This window comes from Pelophylax lessonae (genome assembly GCF_965119305.1).
Source record: "Pelophylax lessonae genome assembly, chromosome: 12".
Taxonomy (NCBI): Eukaryota; Metazoa; Chordata; class Amphibia; order Anura; family Ranidae; genus Pelophylax; species Pelophylax lessonae.
The window spans coordinates 139941705-139967321 of record NC_138779.1 but is presented as its reverse complement, the minus strand read 5'-3'; the positions used below and the strand labels follow the sequence as shown (position 1 = coordinate 139967321).

At 38.9% G+C, this 25617-nt stretch overlaps 1 protein-coding gene across 1 annotated transcript in view; it reads left to right on the top strand.

The window, feature by feature from the left end:
- LOC309568453 (uncharacterized protein) overlaps positions 1–25617 on the top strand; it is a 90251-nt gene that overhangs the window by 37497 nt on the left and 27137 nt on the right. The window contains exons 3-6 of the mRNA XM_082274124.1: positions 3376–3510; positions 7217–7306; positions 15138–15222; positions 18530–18667. Coding sequence (XP_082130250.1) covers positions 3376–3510; positions 7217–7306; positions 15138–15222; positions 18530–18667 — 448 coding nt within the window. The remainder of the gene's footprint in view (positions 1–3375; positions 3511–7216; positions 7307–15137; positions 15223–18529; positions 18668–25617) is intronic.

Here is a 25617-nt window from a genome sequence, read left to right as displayed (position 1 = left end):
CATGAAAAGTGATTACCAGACTGTTTGTTTAAATAATTTGTGGCCAGGATCAGCAACATTAGCCTTACATAGTGACAGTCCTGTAAGAAATTCCCATATTTGTTACTCTGTCTGTTATAGAGAAACTAGTAGGAATGCTAGGGAAGGGTCTGCAAAAAACGGACCCTATTTATGCCCTTCTCACCACTATTACTCTCTGTTGCAAATTGAAGTAAGTCTAAAGGAATGTCAAAGATTCCACAAAACCCCATGGACTGAAGGGCAGAATACATTTTTGGTGTGAAAGTTGGACTAGGAAAACACTAATTAAATCAGTGCAGTTATTGATGTTAGTAATGTTTGTTTCTGTAAAGTTCCTTTTCATGGTCAGCTCAGGGAAAGTGTTTTTTTCAATCTTCTTTTGCCAGTGCTGTCTTTACTAAAGCCTAGTACACACCAGTAGAAAAACTGACAGCTCAGAAGGAGCCTCTGAACTAACAATCTGACATCCCTACAGTGATCTCCCCTGTTGTGATATTGTGTTCTGACAAGGGGACGTCCCCCAGTCCCCCCGTACCCCCGCCAGAACACTCAGGTCAGTGTTCTGAAAACATGCTTGAATAAATTTTTCATATTTTTAAACCAGAGTTGTGCCATCCAACTTCCTGTTAGAGGGTGGCTACATTTGCTCTAGATAGCCCCCCTGTATGTAGAAACATAGCCACCCTTTTCCTTGCGCGCTCAAAGGATTATGGATGGACTATGGGATTTGTAAAGTGCACAGAGCACATGACCCCAACTAAGGTTCACTGCTTGTTCCAAACAAACAGAAGTGAAGGGGAAAAGAAGTTGCCCGCAAGCCCACAAAAGATGTTAGAAGGATTTAGAAAAATACAGTAAGAAATTATTTCATGAAAAACAGATAATAGGGCCACTAAGTAATGGATGGGTAAGGGTTATGTGTTGGAGAATAAAGACATCATTGAGTGTCACTTTAATGCCTAGATGTCCAGGGCAAACTTTGCAGTGCCAATTTGCCTACATTAATGATTATTACACTGATTTTAAGGGATACATAAAGATTTTAATAATAAAAAATACTTTCTCCAGATGTGTTATTTTAATGCACATTTTTTTTTAAAATTGGAAAGCTTTTTGCACCCACAGTGACATAGTGGCCAAAGGGTGAGGCTGAATTGGAAGGGACACATTTTGTACAAATATGAAAGAATAACTACAGTCGCTTTATTAATAGAATTGCACTGGGAAGCACATTTACCAACCATATTAGCAATATATATATATATATATATATATATATATATATATATATATATATACACACACACACTGTGTGCACAATTATTAGGCAAGTTGCATTTTTGAGGATGACTTTTAATATTGAACAACGGCAGTCAATCCAAAATGTTAAACGTGAGGTTTTGGCTGTCTTAGAAGAATATCTATGTGTGCACAATTATTGGGCAACTAATGTGCAGAATTATCATGCAACTAAATAAAAAATGAGAAATTTCCCATCTCACTCATTTATTTTCATCTGTTAAAGTGAGAATAATAAACAAATTCCTAAAAATGTACAAATAACATAAAAAAATAAAAAATGAGTGACCAAAATAGCCACCCTACTTTTCAATAACAGTCACAAGCCTTCCATTCATAGAGTCTGTCAGTTTCTTCATCTGTTGATGATCAACTTTTTTTGTGCAGTAGCAGTCACAGCCTCTCAGACACTGTTCAAAGAGTTGTACTGTTTTTCTTCACCGTAAATCTCCCATTAAAGAAGGGCCCACAACAACTTCTCTATAGGGTTTAGATCAGGCAAGACTGGGGAAATGTCATTATTCTTCCATCTTTAGGTCATTTTCTGGCTAGCCATGCAGTGGAGAACTTCATTGCATGCGATAGAGCATTGTCCTGCATATATATCACAGTCTTCTTGAAATATGCAGACATTTTCCTGTACCACTGCTTGAAAAAAGTGTCTTCTAAAAACTGTTAGTAGGTTTCGGAGTTGATTTTGAGTCCACATAAGCTGAAAAACTCATCTTTATTAATACCAGCCCATACCAGTACCCCGCCTCCACCTTGCTGGCGTCTGAGTGTAGCTCTGCTACTGATCCAGCCACAGGCCCATCCATCTGGTCTGTCAAGAGTCACTCTCACATCACCTTTGCAAAATCTGTGTTCAGATATTTCTTGGCCCAGTCTTGATGTTTCAAAGTATGTGTCTTGTTCAGTGTTGGTCCTGTTTTAGCCTTCCTTACCTTGGCCATGTCTCTGAGCACTGAACACCTTGTACTTCTTGGCACTCCAGGTAGGTTGCAGTTCTGTAATTTGACAGCCCTGGAGATTAATGGGTTCCTTGTAACTTCACTTTTGATTCTTCTCAAATCTTTGGCAATTCCTTTGCGTTTTTTCTTCTCAACACGTTTCTTGTGACCCTGTTGACTATTTGCAACAAAACGTGTGATGGTTCTGTGATCACGACCCAAGCAGTTTCAAGAGTGCTGCATCCCTCTGAAATACTTTTTACAATTTTTTGCTTTTCAGGGTCAGTTAAATCCCTTTTTTTGCTCATTTTGCCTGAGGAAAAGAAGCTAACAAATATTTATGCACATCTTAATATAGGGTGTTGATTTCCTTGGGCCACACCCTCCCTCATTACACAAATACACATCCCCTGATATGCTTAAGTTTGTACAGTTTGGACTTGGACAATATGCATAAAAATTATGATTTGGTCAAAATACCCACTTGCCTAATAATTTTGCACACAGTGTATATATAAAAGACAATCCTCCATTAGGAAGGAAAATGCAAAAGCAATGATTTGCAATGACACATGGCAACTACCAATAGGTACACTTTCAGCAGTTAGGAGTAATGATATTTAAAATATATTTTTGGTAACTTTTTCATTAGTCCTGGGTGGAATAGGGAATAGTTAGAATCCTTGACTTTTTTTTTGCCGTCCATGGCGCCTCGTTTGGGATTTTTTTTTTTTTAATTCCAGTTGTCATCAGGATAGGAAGTGAAGGAAAATCAGAAAAACAATGGCACAAAATAGTAAGATGAGTGAAGGGTAAAATGTCCACTAAATGTTATCGCTCTTTTGGTTCCCATTGGAAATTCTTCCTCACACCCAGCACACCAAGGCCATTGTCTCCAGAAGAGAAAGTTTTATGTTTTTATGTTTATCCCAAGTTCAGTGTGGGCTTTAACAAACACAAAGAATTAACTTAGAGACCAGGGAATATGGTAAAGTCTAAAGCAGTTGTTAGCTTTTCAAGTGTCCCTGTTATCCTAATAAACTGCTACTATAAAACACAATGAAAATAAAAAGGAAAAAAAAGAAAATGTTTTTTATTCTCGCAGCCTAACTCGTGTGCGACAACAATATGGCCTTCTGCCCAGAGCGGGTTGGGATGACCTGATTGCAAAGGTCTCCTATGAAAAAGCTATTTCAGCAAAACAGAGGAATAAAAACCTGGCCAGACCATTCCTGCCAAGGTAAAAATTAATTATTGCTTTATGTTTTGAAAAAATGTACATGCTATTCAATTCCAAAATGTAAATAATGCAAAGTTTTTAGTACCTTTTAACTGTATTTAATTTGTTTTGGGGATATATACAGTATATATTATATATAATCACACACTGAGCTTTTCCTTACTATATACTGTATGTGCACATCCAGGAACAGCATATGTTATGCTCATGGCAAACCAGGACCCCAACCACATTGTATACACTGAAGAACACAACACGATTTGCTAGATAGATTTGGGGATTTAACACTTCAAGCATACCATAGTGATTTATGCCAGTTCTTGTTCATTTCCACTTAGTAAATCACACCCATACTGTCTTGAGAATGTTCTCAGTACAGCACTGGTAAATTAAGTTGGGTCAGTCTGTACTTTCTGCAATGTTACTACTAATAGAAATCCATCAAAGACGCTTGACATTTGTACCCAAAATAGATGAATCAATTTCTCAAATATACGTCAAAACGTAGTGTCTCTGACCTTCTGCACTTTGAAAAGCTTACTTATTAATTCCAAAGTTAGAAGGTCTCATGGATGTTTAATGAAAACAAATGTCCATTTGCTTTGCATTTTGTGAAAAGATGAGTAAATCAAATCTTCCAAAGCTGAAACTGATACTGTTTTCTTAAATTGCAGTGAATAGGATCATATTGCACGTCAGATTAGTTTAGCTTTTCACTCTAGCTCTACTACAGTCAAACATGGTAAAATAAAGTCTTCTGTGCTCTTGTGTTAAATCATGGATAGTCTTAAATCTTTTATTTATTATGCTTATGGTGCTTTATTTACCAAGAGAGTAGAGAATGTTTACTCCCAGAAAGGCAATGAATAAAGTGATATATATATATATATATATATATATATATACCGTATTTTCCGGCGTATATGACGACTGGGCGTATAAGACGACCCCCCTAATTTTCATCTACTGGTAATACTTATACTTAGGTTACCTTGGAGATATTATACTCGGCGTATAAGACGACCCCCCATTTTTGGGCGATTTTTTTGAGGTTCAAAAGTAGTCTTATACGCCAGAAAATACAGTGTGTATATATATATATATATATATATATATATATATATATATATATATATATATATATATATATATATCTCCCAAAGTGAGTACACCCCTCGCATTTTTGTAAATATTCTATTATATCTTTTCATGTGACAACACTGAAGAAATGACACTTTGCTACAATGTAAAGTAGTGAGTGTACAGCTTGTATAACAGTGTAAATTTGCTGTCCCCTCAAAATAACTCAACACACAGCCATTAATGTCTAAACCACTGGCAACAAAAGTTCCAGAAGCGCATTTGTGAGGTCAGGCACTGATGTTGGATGAGCGAGCCAGGCCTTCTCATCTAGCATCAGTGCCTGAACTCACAACAAATCTGCTTTTCGAAGAATGATCAAACATTCCCATAGATACACTCCTAAACCTTGTGGACAGCCTTCCCAGAAGAGTTGAAGCTGTTATAGCTGCAAAGGGTGGGCCAACTCAATCTTGAACACTATGGACTAAGACTGGGATGCTAAAGTTCACATGCATGTAAAGGCTGGTATCCCAATACTATTGACAATATAGTATATGTTTGCATTCGGATGGACTTTCAGAGCCTTCGTTTGCTCCACCAGTCCAGCATACCTCTGTTATCTCACTCCCAGTAACAGAATTGCATCCATGTGAGCACACAGTGGGCCCCATGCATGCTCATTATTTTGTACCTCATGACCAGACCTTAGATCTCCATAACGCTAGTCTGCTCCTGATGACTGGAGGAGACATACAGCTAGAAAAGAATCGGAGCACTGACCCCTCGCTACTGAAGGACCTGTCACCTAACCAGGTACCACTCCAAATGATTGGTTGCTGTAGCTGTCAAATTCCTTGGTTACCGCTGTCACCTATCCCCTCTTCTTTGTCTTACAAGTTAACCTTTTGCAGTTGTGTTACACATACACATAGTGCTTTACAGACCCAGGTTCTTAGGAATATGCCAAGACCCAACATGCACCCCCTTGAATAACTTCAGACCAGACTCAAAGCAGGTAAAACACTTTACTGTACACTTAGCATAACAGGTGCAACAGGGTAAAACCTCCTTTCTCTAACTAGCACTAATTGCATCTGTCCCAGCATACCTGCACACTTACAGTTCTTTTGGGTAATGTCCATACTTGGGAAATCCAAGTGGTAGTGTCCATCATTATGGGGTCCCAACGAGTCAGTGTTCTTGGAACCGACAAGTCCTCGTAACCTTCCTTTTTCAATAGTTCTTGCTCTGCCCTGCTCTGCTCTCTGAAGACCAAAACCTCTACCTTTTGTAATACAAAGGAAGACAGACCAGACCCCAAAATGCCGCAAACATGAACAGAGGAGGCAGTAAGAAAATAACCCCTTCTTCCTGACTTGTGGCTGAGCTAGCTAGCTAACTACAGTAGGCAAACTGTCTACCAGCACACCAAGCTGGACCTATCACTAACCATGTAAAACTAGCCAATGTAATCAGCACCAATTGTTTTGAAATTGTCACTTTTATAATGATAGGGAAACTTGTTCACACTCCCTTTTTTACACATCCACTTAGTTTACACATTCCCAGATCATACAGAATGATACATTAGCTAGAAGCTTTGAAAATAAACTGTATACCACGCTTGCGGTACCAGATCTTTGACCTTCTTTCTAAATTGAATTCCACCCTGTGCTTGCACAATTGGAGACAGCCAACCAATAAGTATATAATTCAGCAGGACAGAAAAGCAGAGAGCTTGGATGAGGAGTTATTTCTTCTTATAATTATCTTGACAAGGACAAGTGCAACATGAACACCACCATGCCCATCATTTTCATGATACAGATTACACTCAATGAAGGGCACAAAGGATGGATGAGTAAGAGTGGGGGTCAGGAGACTAGCAGTTGTCATCCTAAAATCAAGAAGATGGAGGAATAAGAGATACACTGAACATGCATCTTCAATGCTGTCTATCGCATATATATTTGGTGACTGCTGCTAACACTATTATTCAAAAACAATTATATTACTAGGGGCAACATCACCCTTATCTGTAGCAGCTTTGTAAATTCACTATTGCTTTCAATGTGTTAAATGTGTGATACAAAAAATTTTATTTCTACTTTCTTAAACAAAAAAAAAAAAGGCGTTGTAATTTGATGGCGGCAAAATTGCAGTTTTTCTACCCAAAAAGTATGGAAAGTATTTCTATCACTAATTTTGAGCAAAATACATTATTTGGTTGTTCTAGTTGATCTCAGGATACCTTATGGGTGTTTTTAGGGATTTCTATTCGGGGTCTTGTTTTATCCAAAATCTACCTACCTACGTGGTGTGTAGGCTCAAGAGGACTAACAATAAAAATGAAGGCCCATTTTTTTTTTTTAAAAATTAGTCGTGTGTAAGCGGATATAGGTTGGATTTGCTATGCTTGTTACAATGAGTGCACTCATGAAAATCCAGTGAGGCTTTCATGTTTTTTTCATGTTTCTAGATATCTTAGAACTTCCATCAGTATTGCTTCCTAAGAGACCCACACACATAAAGAGAACGTGTAGTATTTAATAATACATTGTCACCATATATCAAGGATGCCTGTAGTCATCAGCAGATTTTTACATTTTTTTTTACTTGACAGCCTCACAGATGACATTTCTAGAGTAAATGTGGAGCACAGAAATGGAGACAAGCAATACACTATCCCTGCTGAGCACAATCAGAATGATAGGTAAGTTACTTTACTGACACCTCTACTGCGAAGTTTGACAACCATATATAAGCATAATATAATGTGAAAAATTAATAGTGTTAGTCTCTTGCGCTAATGAAATTAATAAAGTGCTAATAAGTGACAATTAGCAATAATAATATAAGAACTGTTGCAACTTATAACAAAATAAAATCACCAAATTAGTGCAAAAAATCTAAAACCATACACCAAGTTGTGCAAAATCATTGATAAATATAAATAAAAATTCAGTACATCATATAAGAGATGTTTTTATCCTATGGGAACCGTGCACAAGAGGTTCTTCTGAGCGCATTCCAACTTGGAGAAAAGTACTGATACCGCTATTCCCAAAACGCTGTTACCCACATCATGAGAATGGGGGGCCATTATCTCTGGTTAGGAACCATCCAATTGGAGTTGGTGTGCACATTGGTGGTGGTCTAATGAGGTGATTTTAGTTTATTTCACATCTGGAGAATCCAAACAGGATTTTAATGATTGAAAGGATCACCATTCCAGGAATATCTGTCACTAGTTCGAGCTCTTGTTATTTACTTTGGAACTTGGACTGATTAGTTTGGAACTTGGATTATACTTTATAGCGATTCTCTACCTATTTTTAGGCATTGTTATCGCTTTGAGCACATTTTTGGACTTTTAATATATGTTCACAGTGTGTGTTCACTACCTTCATTTTGTTTATATGTGAATTTTGCACAGTTATAATATACATCTCTTGTATATGATATACTGAATTTTTATTTATATTTATCAATGATTTTGCACAACTTGGTGTATGGTTTTAGATTTTTTGCATATATAAACATAGTATTTTAAAAAAATATATATATATTGTATTTCTTCCATCATTTTTTAAATATTAGAATTTTTTATAGGGGCATATGCAGGGCTAAAGTTGTGTTTTTTAAGATAGTTTTGTTCACCTACATTCCAGAGGGAGAGTTCTCAGCGAATCAGAAGCTGCTATAATAGGACTAGTGGTAGATGTAGCTTTCCCATCAAGTTTACAGATAGCAGTAAAAACTTGACAAGGGAATAATATATGACCACTTAACCCAAAGCTAAAAGAAGGATTTGGCTGAAGCTCTACTTCTAAGTATATACCACCTTTAGAGCAAGAAAACTTCGACTTTCTGTATATTCCTTTACTTACCCTTTAAATGATGATATTTTTGTTATCAGTCTCCAGTAAATTCAATGCACTTATTTCAGCAACACATACTGTAACAGAAACACATCTCATGCCTCTTTAACTGATTTCAGGCTTTACAATTTCAGAAAATGGAGTCAACCTAGGGCACTGTCTCCAAACAGAATATAACATCTTTTGTTTAGAGAGCAAAGCCAAAAGCATACATAATGCTGCATAATTTCGAGATCCGTATAAGCTGCAACAACATCTGCTCAGACTAGATGCTGAAAAGCCTACTGGAGCAGCAAAGAACCATTAGCAGCTCTACAACAGTACATGAGAAGGACAAAGCACTGCCTCATATTATTCCAGCACGGTAACAGATAATGTTGGTTTGAAACAACAGCTTGTAGAGAAGCTGCTGTAGCAGCAGAAATGTATTTCTTGATAGCAAAGCAAAATGTAGCATTCCTTTTTTTCTATTTTATGAAAGCAAGGATGCCAATAACCTAATAAACACATAAAGGAGATAGCACAAAGAAACTCCCAAGATGAGTTTGAAATATATACTGTATGACTCAATATAGAAAGGTCGCGAAAAAAGGCTGCTTACTGTATACTGTAGATGCAAAGTTCATCAACATCATGAGATGCTGTTATTGAGATCATATGCTTAAGCTAATCATACAGCAAACGGTATGCCAGTACCATGGTATACTATGGTCTTATCTTCTTAATAACTGGTTTACACATTATATTTGTTTGCATTCTACTCTTCTTTAAGTACCTCTACACCCCATTCACACTTGTGAGACTTGTCTTACCACTTTGGACATCAAAGTTGCATGACAAGTCTTACCCAGGTTTTCCAATGATATCCATTCACATACAGTATGTGCGACTTAAAGTTGCAGCAACTTCAAAGTAGTTAATGCACTACTTTGGTCCAACTTTTATGTAACTTGAGGGCTATAGACCTCAATGTTAACCCTCAAAAGTTGCATGAAAGTCATAGCTGAATGTTTTACATGCAACAGTGGGTCTGACTTTGCAGAGGGACAACCATTCATATCCAAGTCGCACCCATCCAAATTTGGAGTCATGCAAGTATGAATGGAGCCTTAAAAAACAGCTACAGTCAACAGAGAATAAATCAGTCAATGAACTGCCAATGCTTTCCAGAAGAAAATGAACCACTTGTAACTTGCTTCCACCCTCCTCCCCCACACGCGACCACTGTATCTGCGAACCCTAGTGCCCAGGGCTTGGTGATTATGTGATCACATAGCGATCACATAATCACAATGTCAAAAAGCTGTTATGAATCAATATGATACACCATTTAAAAAAAAAACACTTTCAATGTTGACTACTTAAAAAAAAAAAACAAGCTGGCTTTGCTGTTAAAATTTGAATTGAGAATTCCATGAGTAAGGATAGTATTTTTAATTTGGTCATTATGTTCAAAAGCATAATGTCAACTAACTATCAACAAATCATCAGATATATATATATATATATATATATATATATATATATATATATATATATATATATATAAAACTTTACAAATGTTTTTTTTTTTTTAACAAATGACATAGTTACATAGTAGGTGAGGTTGAATGAAGACAATAGTCCATCCAGTTCAACCTGTGTAGGTGTGTGTGGCCGTAATCATCTCGCATACCCCTGAATGTTCTGATTCTTGAGATGTACGTCTAAGAGTCTTTTGAAAGCCACCATACTTCCCTCAGAAACCACCTCTTGTGGTAGAGAATTCCACAATCTTGTAGCCCTAACAGTAAAGACCCCCCTCGTTGCCTGAGGTTAAAATGCTTCTCCTCTAATTGCATTGTATGCCCTCTAGTCCTCATGCAATCCTTCCGACAAAATAGCTTTTTTTCTATGCTGAGATCACCATTGAGATATTTATAAATTGCTATCATGTCCCCTCTCAGGCGTCTCTTCTCCAGGGAGAATAAATCAAGCGATTGCAGACGCTCTTCATAATTAAGGGCCTCCAATCCCCTAATCAGTTTAGTTGCCCTTCTCTGGACTCTTTCCAGCTCCAACACATCCCTTCTGAGGACTGGCCACCAGAACTGGACAGAATACTCCAGATGTGGTCGAACCAGAGTTTTATAAAGTGGAAGGATTATAGTCTTATCTCTGGAATACATCCCTTTCTTTATGCATGCTAATATTCTGCCGGCTTTGGCAGCTGCCGCTTGACATTGCATACTATTGCTTAGTCTATCCTCTACCAGGACTCCCAGATCCTTCTCCATTTTTGATTACCCCAAAGGTTCCCCCCCTAAAATGTATTGTGCTTTTATGCTTTTAGTCCCCAAATAGAAGACCATATAGTGTCAATACACATAGGTGAATAAATCACATCCCAACACTGTGCTAATAGTGAAGAAACAGTTGTGTCTACTATATCAATATGTGCACAACAGGGTGGGTTAAAAAATGCAAAGTCAACAGACGAAAGCGACCAGAAATGGCCTAATGAGCATACGTCACAATGGATCATCCAGGGATATAATAGAGGATCTTCAGCACCCTCTAACAGTACCCAAACATCAGAAACCGCTTTCCAACATAAATGATAGATGACAGATACCCCAGAAACAAAGGGCCTTATAGTGTATTAAGTTTATTGAATAACACATCTAATGAAATACAATGCACTCAAATGTTATGGTATCATAAGCAGCACCAATGTAAACAGCACAGAAGCACAGAAGAGGAAAGCACCACCTCTCCTAGACGTGGAGTCGGCTTGCATTTCACAGGCCAAAAAATGCAGACCGGAAGTGTTGTCACAAGGACAATATGATGACAGCAGTCCCACTTCAACGTGTTTCGCACTCCAGCATCTTCAGGAAGCACAGCTGCCGCTATCTTTCTGGAGACTTATATCCCCTTACTCAAATCTGATTGGAGGAGCAGTTAGAATAATAAACAAATGTGGCAAGCATAATGTAGCATATGTAATCCATGATGGTTTGAAAAAGGCTGTGTACAATAGGTATAATGGCGAGAGGTTTGTGGGAGGGTGCTGAAGATCCCTAGAGAAACCATTGTGACATATGCTGATTGGGATATTTTATGTCACTTTTGTCTGGTGGGCTTGAATTTTTTACCCCACTAATAGCTGCATGTATTTATATAGAAAAAGACATAACTATTTCTTCCCTATTAGCACAGTGTTGGGATGTGATTCATTCACCTATGTGTCTGGATGCTATGGACTTATACTTGTTTCAAAATAAAACATTTTTGTAACGTTTTATACATGCATTTGATGATCTGTAGGTAATTTGTTGACATTGTGTGTATATTACCAGAGTGGTGTAGCACCTTAATTTTTTTAAATGTTCACTTGTCAAGTGTTGTGATACACTTAAAGGGGCATCCACATCACGTTATTGTTTTTTTTACTTTTCATTTTTGTAGAGTGTTTAGAGGTTGGCGCCTCCTTTACAGTCACATGTCCAAACCATGCCTATTTGTTAAGTACATTTCAAAAAACATAGTAGTAACCCAATAGTGCAGCGCTACCCATCTGAACTAGTGCAAATGATAAATGTCTATAGACACATGCATGTCAAAAACACATTTGCAAACCACATTCAACTGTACATGTGCAAGGGTATAACAAAATCACAATAACATTTAAATGAATACAGCATTAATATAAAACTGTGATGACAAATACATATTATGATAATAAAAGTGCTATAATAACAAACAAAAATGAGCATATAACGCAATTCAAAAGTGATCAAGTCCCATTCCAAGTGAATATAATGGTTTCCCTAGTCTCCAAAATTCTCACTGAGAAAGATTTACTAAAATTGGCACACTCAGCATCTGGTGCAGCTGTGCATGGTAGCCAAGAAAAAAAAAATGCAAATAAAGAAAAAATAATATAGTGTATACAATTGCAACACAAGTTGTACTGTAATTTTAAAATTTAAAACAAAGTTTCCTTTTCAATCTGCAGCCACTGTAATTTTCTGAAAATGCAATGCAAAATGGCTACCTGGAGGTGTTCTGTACACAGAAAGTGTACTGACCACCCCCCAGAAACATAATTTCCTGCTTGTGTGATTGATTTTTCCAGAAGTCTGCCTAAGATACAAGTCAGATTTCAGGCATCCCCATCAAGATTCATACCAGATTCAAAGGGCCTGGTATCGTCAGATCAAAATTGGATCCCATTCATTGAAGTCAGACATGAAGTTGTAGGACAAAGTCGGATCAGAAGCTGTCTGACTTCTATGTCTGAGTAGTGTGAACCCGGCCTAAAACCTGGAAGCTGGTTTCTATGCAGAGCTGCACTAGATTTTGCATACTCCAGTTTTAGTAAATAAACCCCAACTGTGTAAGGCAAAAATCCTCACCCAGTGACACTCCAATCTGCTCACCTTAGTGATATGAGCTCTAAAATGGCATGCACTCAAAACAGCTTGTTTTACATGCAGGGGTTAATATCATAGTCTGGTCATACCCCTTAATTATCCAAATAGAAATGGCAGCTTGGCTTGCATCAATATATATGTCACAACATGGAAAAGAAAAGCCTCATAGTGTTTACTGATATTTTAATTGGTAAAGTCAGGGATTAAAAACACGTGCGTTTATAGACATTTATCATTTGCACAGAAGTTCAGAATAGTTAGCGCTGTACAATTAAGTTACTATTTTGTTGGAAAGGAGTGGAGAGATCACTTTTTCAGTGCAAGCTTGAGGGGACTTGTTAATTGCACAGATTGCGTTTTTGTTATTATACACTTCCAAGAGCAAATGTCATAAACCTGGGATACTACAAATTCTGGAAGGATCCTCTGCACGCTGCTATACAACCTCTCCAGCAAGCTATGCAATGAAAAACAGGGATGTTTAGTTCACACATATAGCAATACATGTTTAAGCTTACCAACTGCGTCAAAGTCATCCTTCTTATGACCAGTCCTACACTGCTTTGCCATTGAAAATGCAACAGTGGACACCATGACAACCTAGGACATAGAGACACAAGGTGGGGGAGAAAGACTAAATTCAGGTCTGGTCACTGTCCTGCATTACAACAGAGAAAAGATATACCTGTACTCAGATCCCAATAGCTTGTACATGTATTTAAACTAGCAGTAAAGGACTGGCCATAAGAGGGATTACTTTGGCTTAAAGTGAATGTAAACCTGATTCATGAAATGTGACATCTATCTATAATGTTTACCTATCTCTCTTCAAAGTCTTAAGTCCCGTAGCTTTCTCCTGCTCCATTCTGTTATTAGCATGATAACTTCTGACAAGTTCTCCATCAACTGAGATAAAATCAGCCTGAAATTTGTGTCAGGGTGGGTGCTATAAATAGATAAATAGATTAGCAGAGAGCTGGTCTATTTACAGCACCGGTCTTCCTTCCTCTGCCTATGTGGAAAGAGAGCGTGTGCCTTTCCTCCAATCAGCTGTCTCACAGTGTATGTCCAAACTTCCCTCCCACATGTGAATCAGGAAGAGAAAATTCGAACAGGACATTTACTTTCTAAACAGTCTAGAAAGCTAAAGACAGCACATATAAAAGTAAAACTTATGTGGGAGGATTTGTTTCATCTCTGTGTATCATCTGAGGCTGTTCACTTCACTGGGTATATGTGAGGGTTTACATCCACTTTAAGTATGTATTGCAATATGTGTGAATTAAATATCCCTGTTTTTATTGCATAGTTTGCTGGAGAGGGTGTATAGCAGTGTGCAGAGGGCCCATCCAGAACTTGTGGTGGTAATATATGGTCTCACCCTTTTAGCACCTAATAGTTTAAATGCATGTACAAGCAATTGGGATTTGAGCACAGGTATATATTTTCTCTAAACCTGGGATAGTCCCTGTCAATCATGAATTATAGATAATTATAGATTATAGATAACTTGCCTAATGCATTTGTGTAGAAGCCAAAAAATATGAACATTTCAGTTGATAATTGCATGTAAATATATTTGCTCACAGTTTCCTGTACTCCACAGCTAGTAAACTAGTGAAGTCTCTCATTTGGGCCTTTTGTTGCAGTTTTAGCTTATCTAAGATCCTTATTTTGGAGAGATTTCCCCTCACTTCCTGTTGTGTCTACAGACAGGGGGTGAAGGTAAATCTCCACAAATGAACACAGACAGCGAAAAAGATAACAAAATACTAACAGGTATATGAATGCTTTCCTCCATCTAAGCAAAATAAAAAAATGTTGATTTTTTGATTTGCTTTTAGGCTGAGTTCACACTTTCTAGTATGTTGCATTAATGTAAATCAGGAAATGTGCTTTTTTGCATGCTAACGTGTTGTATTAAGGCAAATCCTTCAAATGGGCTTGCAATATGCCAAAACATTCACCATTTTTGGCAATGCAGCACACCTTAACACACAGTAGTAAGCTAGCATGCACTGTAGTGATGGTGCATTGGGTTGCCATTCAAAATGAATAGCAAAACAACATGTTAATGCGTGTAATGCGGGCTGCGGTAATGAGCAGTTGCTGCTAAGCACTGTAGTGGCAAAGTGTTTACCCAGACTAAACTGAAAAAGTATGACCCTAAGTTAAATAGCTTTATTTGGTCAAATTAAAGTGTATTTGTTTATTTTTTAATCACATTATTTTTTTTTTTTTCTAGGAAGAGAACTGCCAAGCGTGATATACTTTTCAGTAAAAATGTTTTACAAAAGAATTTGGAATGGGAGAAAACGAAACCTAAAACTGTAAGTAAAGATTTCACTGTGGACGCAATCAACATAGGCATGTGTCCTTGAAATCCTAAAATAGAATCTTTGCTACACAATAATACTTGGAACCAAGCAGTGATTCAAAGCTTGCATACACTTGTAAAGTAATGTATATCTATGAAGACACTAGGAAGAAAAAGCATTCCTTGTTCAAATAGTTATTCTATAGTTTAGCTGGGACATAATATAAATTGACACTTTTAATGTAATTATTTTAAAAAAAAGGTTTATATTTATTATATCAGTTATTTAATATTTAAAGAGGTAGTAGACTCTTCCTTTTTTTTTTCTTTTTTTTTTACCGGCAAAGTAAATGCATAATGTGCTAGTATGCATCCCATACGAGCATGTTATGTGACACTTACCTGCAATGAAGCCTGTGTTGTCCCCGCTGCCGGCCGCATCCATCTTCGCCTGTCTTCCTTCCGGGCCTGCTGACTTCAGCTGTGCTACTGGCCGTAACCGCGTGACGTCACTCCTGCGCATGTGCTTGGGAGCCACCGGTCACGGCACAGGAACTGAAGAAAGGGTACGGGCGGCAGTTTCTTCAGAGCGCATGCGCCAATGACGTCATCGGCTGCGTGCAATGTAAATATCTCCTAAACAGTGCAAGTTTAGGAGATATTTACAGTACCTATAGGTAAGCCTTATTATAGGCTTACCTGTAGGTAAAAGTCATTAAAGTGGGTTTACAACCACTTTAAGTAAAATGTAAGGCCCGATGCACACTTAACGTTTTTGCAGCTGCTCCTATCGGGCATCTGGAGTTTTTTTTTTCCTGCCTCTAAACTCCCCTGCGTTTTAGCCTATGTGTTCATGCACACATAGGAGGTTGATTTCCTAAAGGAAAATAGACTGTGCACTTTGCAAAGTGCAGTTGCTCCAGAGCTTAGTAATTGAGGTAAATCTTCACTTTATAAAGAGTAGCTAATCACATGCAAGGAAAATAAAAACAACAACATTTTTTTACTTGCACATGATTGGATGATGGAACTTGGCAGAGCTTCTGCTCATATACTAAGCTCTGGAGCAGCTGCACTTGCAGAATGCAACTGCATTTTGCAAAGTGCACAGTCTATTTGCCTTTAGTAAACCAACCCCATAGTATTTTAGCAGCGTTTAGGGGCAGAATAGTTTAGAGCAGGGGTCTTCAAACTATGGCCCTCCAGTTGTTCAGGAACTACAATTCCCATCATGCCTAGTCATATCTGTGAATGTCAGAGTTTTACAATGCCTCATGGGATGTGCAGTTCCACAGCAGCTGGAGGGCCGTAGTTTGAGGATCCCTGGTTTAGAGGCACAAAAAATACACCTCTGCCAGTGCATCCAGTAGCAGCAAAGTTTAGGCAGAAAAAACACTTGATGCCTGTAATTGTGCCTAAAGGTGTGTTAGCACTAGGCGCATTTTGTACTTGAGCGTTAATTAATTTCAATAGGTAATTTCAAACGTTTTATTCTGGCCAATTAAATGAATTAACGCCCAATCGCTTGACACCTGTAAAAACACTGCTGGCTTCTAGGAGAGTTAAAAAAAAAAATGTCCTGTGTGCATGAGGCCTTATTGTTAGGCCTTTGCTTCTCATCTGCTTGTCTCTTGGGCAGTCAGCTGCACATTGGCTGTTCATATGTCAAGCAGTCAGTCATCTGATTGCTTATCATCTAGTCATTAATCTGTTATTCTTGAATATGCTGGTCCTTTGTCTGTTGGACATTTACTCCCTGTTGACTCATGTATGGCTTTCTTGTTTGCTTTTGCACCTTCTGTTATTGGGCCTCCTGCTATCCTCTCTGATTCTGCTGTCTTCCCTACATTCTTCTAGCCATCTTTTGGTGCATCCTCCACTGTTTCTGCTCTTTTCCCATCTCACCCTGGGTTAGTCTCCCTTCCTGTGTCCTAGCTCATGAATGCTCATTTACAGTATTTATTATCTCAGATAAACCCTGTACATACACATTCTAGTTTAGTCAAGTGTGCACCTCCCCGTTTGTCAATTCTTCTTTGAAAAAGGTATAAACACTCTGGTTGTATATTGTTGTATTTATCTTACTGTCCCAAAGTGCGTTTTTCTATGATCTTATGCCTTATTTTTTTTTTGCTTTTGCTGCTCATCCTGCTTTCCGTGGGTTTATCATTCATTTATTTCTCCCTATGCTTGCAATGTTTTTACATTTCTTGCTTCATCTCCTTGCCTGTCCTGACCTATTATCGTCCTGTTCTTTGAGGTCTGTGTGTTTCCACCTTTGACCTATTGGACTTTCTGCACTTGATTGTTGGCTTATCTTCTGATAATAGCTTCCTCTACCTTCCTAAAATGCATTATTCAAAAAGGACTCTCTTGGAAGTGGAATAATCAGAATTTACTTACTACCCACAGCAAGACAGTAACTTGCTCTTAAGATTACCCCCTTCCTGCTTGGGTTGATATGAACTGGAACTAGAACCTTTATGTGCCTAGCCCTCCAGCAATGTTCATCCTGCTTTCCGAGCATTTATCATTCATTTGTTTCTCCCTATGCTTGCAATGTTCTTACATTTCTGACTTCATCTCCTTGCCTGTCCTGACCTATTATCGTCCTGTTCTTTGAGGTCTGTGTGTCTCCACCTTTGACTTATTGGGCTTTCTGTACCTGATTGTTGGCCTATCTTCTGATAATAGCTTCCTCTACCTTCCTAAAATGCATTATTCAAAAAGGACTCTCTTGGAAGTGGAATAATCACAATTTATTTACTACCCACAGCGAGATGGTAAATTGCTCTTAAGATTACCCCATCCTGCTTGGTTTGATATGAACTGGAACTAGAACCTTTATGTGTCCAGCCCTCCAGCAATGGGAAAACCAACCTAAAGGTTTGATGTGCTGAGCTAATAAAGTTCCTTCAGGGGTACATCATGCTGTTATTTGTTATCTCCATGTTCTGGTATAAGGAACTGTTGAAAGGAATAAAGGCAAAATAATTCCAGCATTAATTGTCAGTAGATCAGAAGATTTCAATATTTGCAGACTAGAAATTTGCCTGATTCATGTCAATTCTCAAACTTTGTGAATAAATTATTTTATCTTTTGCATGCATTTGTTTTATCATTTGCTGATTGACAGTTTTGAAACATGAATTATGAATGGTCAATGATACATATTTATTAGTAAAGTTATATTAGCTCCTATGAAGAATATCAGTCATTGCCTTAATCTATCTCTTTGACCTTTTGAATCAGTGAACACAAAATTTCAAAAACAAATGGAATGTATTTGAGTGTTCTTTTTTTTCTACTGCTGTTTTTAGGATCGGGGTTTAAATAAATACTTTGTAGAAAACCAATATTTTGCTTGGGATTTTGTGGATTCTCTAGTGTCTGAGATCTTGCGGGATGAGATACTTCCAGATGTGGTTATCGAGGCATTAACAAATAATCCTTCGAAGGTAAGAATCAGGATTTGGTAACAACTAATTTATAATCTCTAAGCCTTTATGCATATTTCATGTTTATTCACTAGAATGCTGTAGTGCATATACAGCTATATTCTTTAAAATGTTAATGATATACGATTTAATTACCTGATAGGCAGATATGTACACCTTTCATGAGGAGAGCAGCAGTAACAGTCAATAAAATAATAATGCGCTGTCTCATGTAAGCCAAAATTTTAAATAATATTATTTGATACCTTCCAATATCATATATCCACTACCAAGTTATTAGCAAAATATACGGTATAGTGCAATTCATGTATCAAAATGTACATAATACATATTCCCCATAAAGTGCAAAAAAAAAAAAAAATCCATAAGTGAATAAATATGAATATTAAACCATTAATTCATAAGCAAAAAGATTAAAAATCTAAAGTCTGAATTAAATCCATCCAAGTGCAAGAAAAGTGCTTTGTGCTGAGGGTTTATTTGAAAGTGTTTCTGTGTCACAACTGTTCTCCTTAGAGCAAAGTGGCTGCTTACCAGACCAACATATCTCACAAAAAAGATCATAAGTGCTTAAAAGTATTCCCCTCTGGAGGACCGACACTTGCTCTTAACTAGTCCCTACTTGCCGCTGTATATTCCACCATCCAGCTCCAGCATAAGTATGGATTAAACAAAGGAAGAGAACTCAGTGCTATACTGCATTTAAAAGATTCATTAATAAAAAGTATTGTACGCACAGAATATAACGATTTAGCAAGCAAACAATTCCAATAAGCACAGCTGCCATGGCTGTCGACCTGTCCATGCGTGTTGATGTCACACCACTAGCTCCGCCCAAAACAGTCTATCTATAGTTTGGTTTGGGGGTTGTAATGTATATAAAACCTCCACCTATATACCCCAGTTCTTAACCACTTGCCGACTGCTCACAGTATATTTACTGCGGCAGTCAGCCCCTCACAGGCAAAGCGACGTAGATCTACGTCGCTAGCCTGTGAGGGTCTCAGGAGCGAGCGCGCACCGCCAGAGGCGCGCTCCCACGCGGTCACGGACCCCCCCGCGCACGTGACCAGCGGACCAGATCGTCCGCCGGTCACTTCGCGATCGTCAGTGGAGAGGGAGAAAGGCAGGCGGCTAATGTAAACAAGCCGCCTGTCATTCTCCCCTGTCTAGGAATGGTGATCATACGGTTCTACTATGTAGAACCGTTGATCACTGTTCCTACACCTCAAGCCACAGCCAATCACAGTTAGAATCACGCCCCTAGGGACACACATAACCCCTCCCTCTCAAAAAAAGTTAACCCCTTCACTGCCAGTGTAATTTTACAATAACTGTTCTGTCTCAGCATCGATTGTACCTGTGACCTCCTTGTAGACCCATTCTGAAAGTGTGTGCAGCAGGTTGAATGATGGCTTTAACAGATAGTTTACTCAATGAATAAAGACTCCAGAGGTGTTCTCCAATGCTTCTTTATGCTTCAAGTTAGCAAAGGCATAAACATAGAGGCTTTTCCATAGGTAAATTTCCAATGAAGTTACACAGCTTCCACACTCTGCAGTCTCCTCATAACAACTAAACAAAATGGGAGTTACAGCAGGAAAATGGAGGTGGGAGCAACCAACTAGCCAGAAACAGCAGGGGTGTAAGGAAGATACCAATAACATAGCATAACATAACATGTAATAATAACTGCTAGACAGTTAAAGCTGCGTGGCAGCACACTCCCCGCCTGGTATCGTGAGATACCACTACACAATTATTTTCCATAAACATACAATTAACATTGCATACAGTAGAATGCCAGGTAGCCCTCTCCTCTAAGCTAACTATGCTAGAGGTCTAAGTGACTCCTTCACATAACACTGAATCTGAATTTTTGGAAGCAGGCATAATTAGGACTGTCTCAGTGACTGGTCTCAGGAAGGTTTTTGGGCTCCCGTCCTTTACAATCCTGATTTCCACACTTCGGACCTTTCCATCATCACTAGCAATGGCCTTTGTAATAACTCCAACTGGCCACTGGATCTGATTGGTTTGCTTGTCTTTTAGAAGAACCAGGTCCCCTTCCTTTAAGTTAGGCTTCTGGGTTTGCCACTTTTTACGTCCTTGAAGAAGTGTGAGGTATTCCCTCCTCCATCTGTCCCAGAAACAATCTGCAAGGTATTGAGCATATCTCCATTGACGTTTATATATGTCCTTTTCATCAAAGATGCTCTTTGGCGCTGGGATCTGTCCAATTTTCCGGCTCAATAATGCAGCTGGAGTTAAAACAGTTGGACATTCTGGGTCTGTGGATACAGCTGTCAGCGGTTTTGAGTTGATTATTGCTGCGACCTCAGCAAGGAATGTAGTAAGTACTTCATGGGTAAGACGTGAAGAACTCACATCAAGCAACATAGAATCCAGTATGCGCCTTGCCATCCCAATCATACGTTCCCAAGCTCCGCCCATGTGTGAAGCGTGTGGTGGGTTGAATTTCCACTGGTTTGCAGTGGCAGAGAAGGTGGCCCTTGGAGGTGGCTCTGTCTGAGAAGCTCGCTCCCGCAGGGGTTTGTTAATGCTCTGGGACGCTCTCTCGCTATAATTGAACTGGTTGGTCAGTTTTCTCTCCTTCTTGTTCCTGGATGGTATTTTCTGTCCATTCTTCACTAGCCTGAGCGTCAGACTTCCCATCTGTATCTTTGTCTCCCGGCTCTGTGGAGACGTTGGTCTGAGTCTCTTCAATGACTCCCAACTTCGCCCCCTGTCGCCGCGCTTCATCAGAGTCTTTGTGTAACATGTTTCCATCCAGGGAGAAGTGTACGGCCAGCTGGCCCACGATGCTAATGGGTTTGTCGGCCCGTTCCTTAAAACTGTACCTCACAATGTTCTGGGGGGCATGAGGGTTGTTTGCAGTCTGGATACGAGTGAATTCCTCCTTAAGTTCAGCCTCGCTGAGTTCCAGCTGGTTTAACCAGAGTCTTGGCCTGCATCCATTCATCAGCTCAATCCCCCATATCTGTGGAGTCATCTTCATCCTCCAAGTTTCTTCTTGAGCAGATGTTGGAACTCAATGCTACAACTTCAGGCCGGATTTCTGGGTCAGTATCTGGATCCTCCAGGTGGAAATCGATATCTTCTTCTGAGTTTGTAGAAGACAGGTCCATTAAAAACTTGGGTCCTGAAAATCAAATGGTTTGTGTGAGGACAACTGCTGGCACTAAAATCTTCTGCATGAATGCTAGAAAGTGTTCTTGCTTCTCAGGTTTGTTACGGAGAGTTTTCTTAAGTGCAGCAAATCTGGTTAAAGCTTGTTCTCGATTGTTAGGGAGAGTAAGCCTTGGTACTCGGAAGGGTAGTGGAGCTACCTAACTGTTGGAATTGTCCTTGAAGAACTCTTCATCCATAATCTTGATGAACTCCTTGTCTTCGACTGAAGGGGCAATCTTGTTATCATCACGAATAGTCTGGTACACTGAATCACCAAAGTCCTTTTGAGAAGTGAGCTTGCAGTTAATACTTTGAAGTGCTTGATATGGAACTTCATTTTTGAAATCAAGTCTTTCCTTCACATAATAGCGTGACGTTTCATCAATTGACAGGTAACATTAGTTTTGTAGGAAGCTACATCCAAGAGCTTGTGAGATTGGTCTAAGCAGACTTCTCCTATTATCACCCATCCAAGATCGAGTTTCTGGGCCTGAGGAGCATCATCTGGACCGTTACATAACTCTCTTATTTTATGAACTCTAGGAATGTCTCTCCCTAGTAGAATCAAAATCTTAACATCCTTGTTAAGTGGTGGAATGTTGTTAGCAATGTGACTCAAATGAGGGTGATGACGTGCAACCTCTGGTGTGGAGATTTCTTCTCTGTTGTTCGGTAGCTGATCACATTCGATTAGCGTTGGAAGAGGAAACTCTGTGTCCTCATATTCTGATGCAACTATGAAGCCATGGGCTCTTCTTCCAGAAGTATTGACCTTTCCTGCACATGTCTGCAAGGTATAGGACCAGGTCTCTCCTTGAATGTTGAATAGGTCAAAGAATTCTGTACTGGCCAATGAGCGAGTGCTCTGATCATCGAGTATGGCATACATTTTTATGGAATTTTGTGGACATCCTTCAGGAAAAACTCTTACAAGACATATCTTGCTACAAGACTTGCTATGAAGCCCTTCTCCACATACCTCTGTACATCTTGTGGTTACGGGGTTGGCATATTGCTCAGTTCTCTCCCCGCCATCATCTGATGTAGTCTTGGGGTTGCTGCCGGGTGAAGGTTTCCTTTTGAACAGGTCTGAATGAAGAGCGTCCACATGTTTGGCACTGTTACAGAGAGAACATCTGATGGCGATCTTACAGTCTCTAGCTAAATGATCGGAGGATGCACAACACTTAAAACAGATATTATGCTCTTTGAGAAATGACTTGCGTTCTTCAATAGGCTTGTCCTTAAATGCACGACATTTGGAGAGAGAGTGTGGCGCATTATGAATAGGACACTGTTGATTAAGATTGCTGTTCTGTCTCAGCATCGATTGTACCTGTGACCTCCTTGTAGACCCAGTCTGAAAGTGTGTGCATCAGGTTGAATGATGGCTTTAACAGATAGTTTACTCAATGAATAAAGACTCCAGAGGTGTTCTCCAATGCTTCTTTATGCTTCAAGTTAACAAAGGCATAAACAAAGAGGCTTTTCCATAGGTAAATTTCCAATGAAGTTACACAGCTTCCACACTCTGCAGTCTCCTCATAACAACTAAACAAAATGGGAGTTACAGCAGGAAAATGGAGGTGGGAGCAACCAACTAGCCAGAAACAGCAGGGGTTTAAGAAAGATACCAATATCATAGCATAACATAACATGTAATAACAACTGCTAGACAGTTAAAGCTGCGTAGCAGCACAATAACAGTGCATATTTATAGCACTGATTACTGTAGAAATGTCACTGGTAACCCCAAAAAGTGTCAAAAATGTCAGTCAAGGGTCCGATCTGTCCGCTGCAATGTCGCAGTACCGCAAAAAAAAAAAACACAGATCGCCGCCATTACGCGTTAAAAAAAAAACAACAAAAATGACAACAATCTTTCCCTTTGTTAGTAAACGCGATAACTTTTGCGCAAACCAATCAAAATACGCTTTTTGCGATTTTTTTACCAAACATATGTAGCATAAAACAAATTGGCCGAAAATGTTAAAAAATTTTGATTTTTACATTTTTTGGGGGGAATTTCATATAAAAAATGTGAAAAATATTGTTATTTTTGCAAAATTGACGCTCTTTTTTTTGTTTATAGCGCATGATCAAAAAATCGCACAGGTGATCAAATACCACCAAAAGAAAGCTCTGTTTGTGGGAAAAAAAGGACGCCAAATTCGTTTAGGTACAGCGTAGCAATGACCGCGCAATTGTCCGTTAAAGTCACGCAGTGCCGAATCACAAAATAGGCCCTGGTCAGGAAGGGGGTAAAATCTTCTGGGGCTTAAGTGGTTAATCCCTTAATTCAATTCCTGCTCAGCACAGCCTCAGACATTTTGGTTTGGGTATCCCATTCCCTTCGGTTCCCTAAAAGTCTATTGAAGCTTTTCAGTGTTCAGTCAAAAAAAGCAAAAGTGGTTGGGTCCTGAAAGATTAAGAAGCACAACTTTAAATGGAAAGGTAACAGCACTAAAGGTTAATTCATTACAACCATCTCACTCCACTATACTCTAACTGTTGTGAAATAGGATATTTGCATTCGTTTTACTATTTAGCAGAGGTGGGGGACTCGAGTCACATGACTTGACTTAAGTCAGACTTAAGTCACCAGTTTGAGGACTTGAGACTTGCTTGACTAAAATTAATAAAAGACTCGACTTGACTTTGACTTGGTATTCATGACTTGAGACTTGACTTTGACTTGAGACATATGACTCGAAATGACTTTACTTTTTTAAGTTATTAAATATTTGCATTTTCTCAAGATGTGTTAAAGCAAAATTAATGTGCCTGTTATGTTTCTGACACCACAGTCACTTAAAACACCTCAGTGTGTTCTGATTTTTAGGACACTGGCTGTTTAACAATGGAAATACTTAATATGTTTTTAGTGACTGTGGTGTTGAAACATGACCAGATGAAGGATTTTGAGCTGTTTGGGCATTCAAAGTGTTTCTTTAATATGCCAAGAAAAAAGCACTAAGCAGTTTTGTTAATGTTGAAAATATAACAAAACCTTTCCTGACCACTGACTTTTAACTGATTTAAAGGTGAAAATTGGGGTAGATCAGTATTTTGACTTAATTTGTGACTTGAACAAAACAAATGACTTGACTTGCTTGACTTCTAGCAGGAACTCGACTTGACTTGCTTGCTTTTTGCCACAGTAACTTGGGACTTGCTTGAGACTTGAAGGTTAAGACTTGAGACTTGCTTGTGACTTGCACATGTGTGACTTACTCCCATGTCTGCTATTTAGTAGTTTATGCATACACAGATTGGGGGGAATTTCTTAAAATGGAGCAGACAGAATCTGTGCTGTGCAAAGTAACCAATCAGATTCTAACTTCAGGTTGTTCAGTTAAAGGAGATGTAAAGGCAGAAGGTTTTTTTTTTTTTATCTTAATGCATTATATGCAATAAAATAAAATAAAAAAACCCCTCTGTGTGCAGAAGCCCCCTTCAGCCCCCCTAATACTCACCTGAGCCCATCTTTATCCAGCGACGTTGCAGGAGTGTCTCAGCTGTCCGAGACTCCCCTCCTCTTTGGCTGAGACATTGGCTCTAGCTGCTGTTAATCACAATCAGTCAGCCAACCAGTAGAGAGAGTGGGCGGACCCGGGCCACGGCTCTGTGTCTGAATGGCCCCTTGCTGTTAGGGCACACGAAAGGAGGGAGGGGCCAGGAGCACAGAAGAGGGACCCAAGAAGAGGAAGATCATCTGCACAGAGCAGGTAAATATAACATGTTTGTTATTTTAAAAA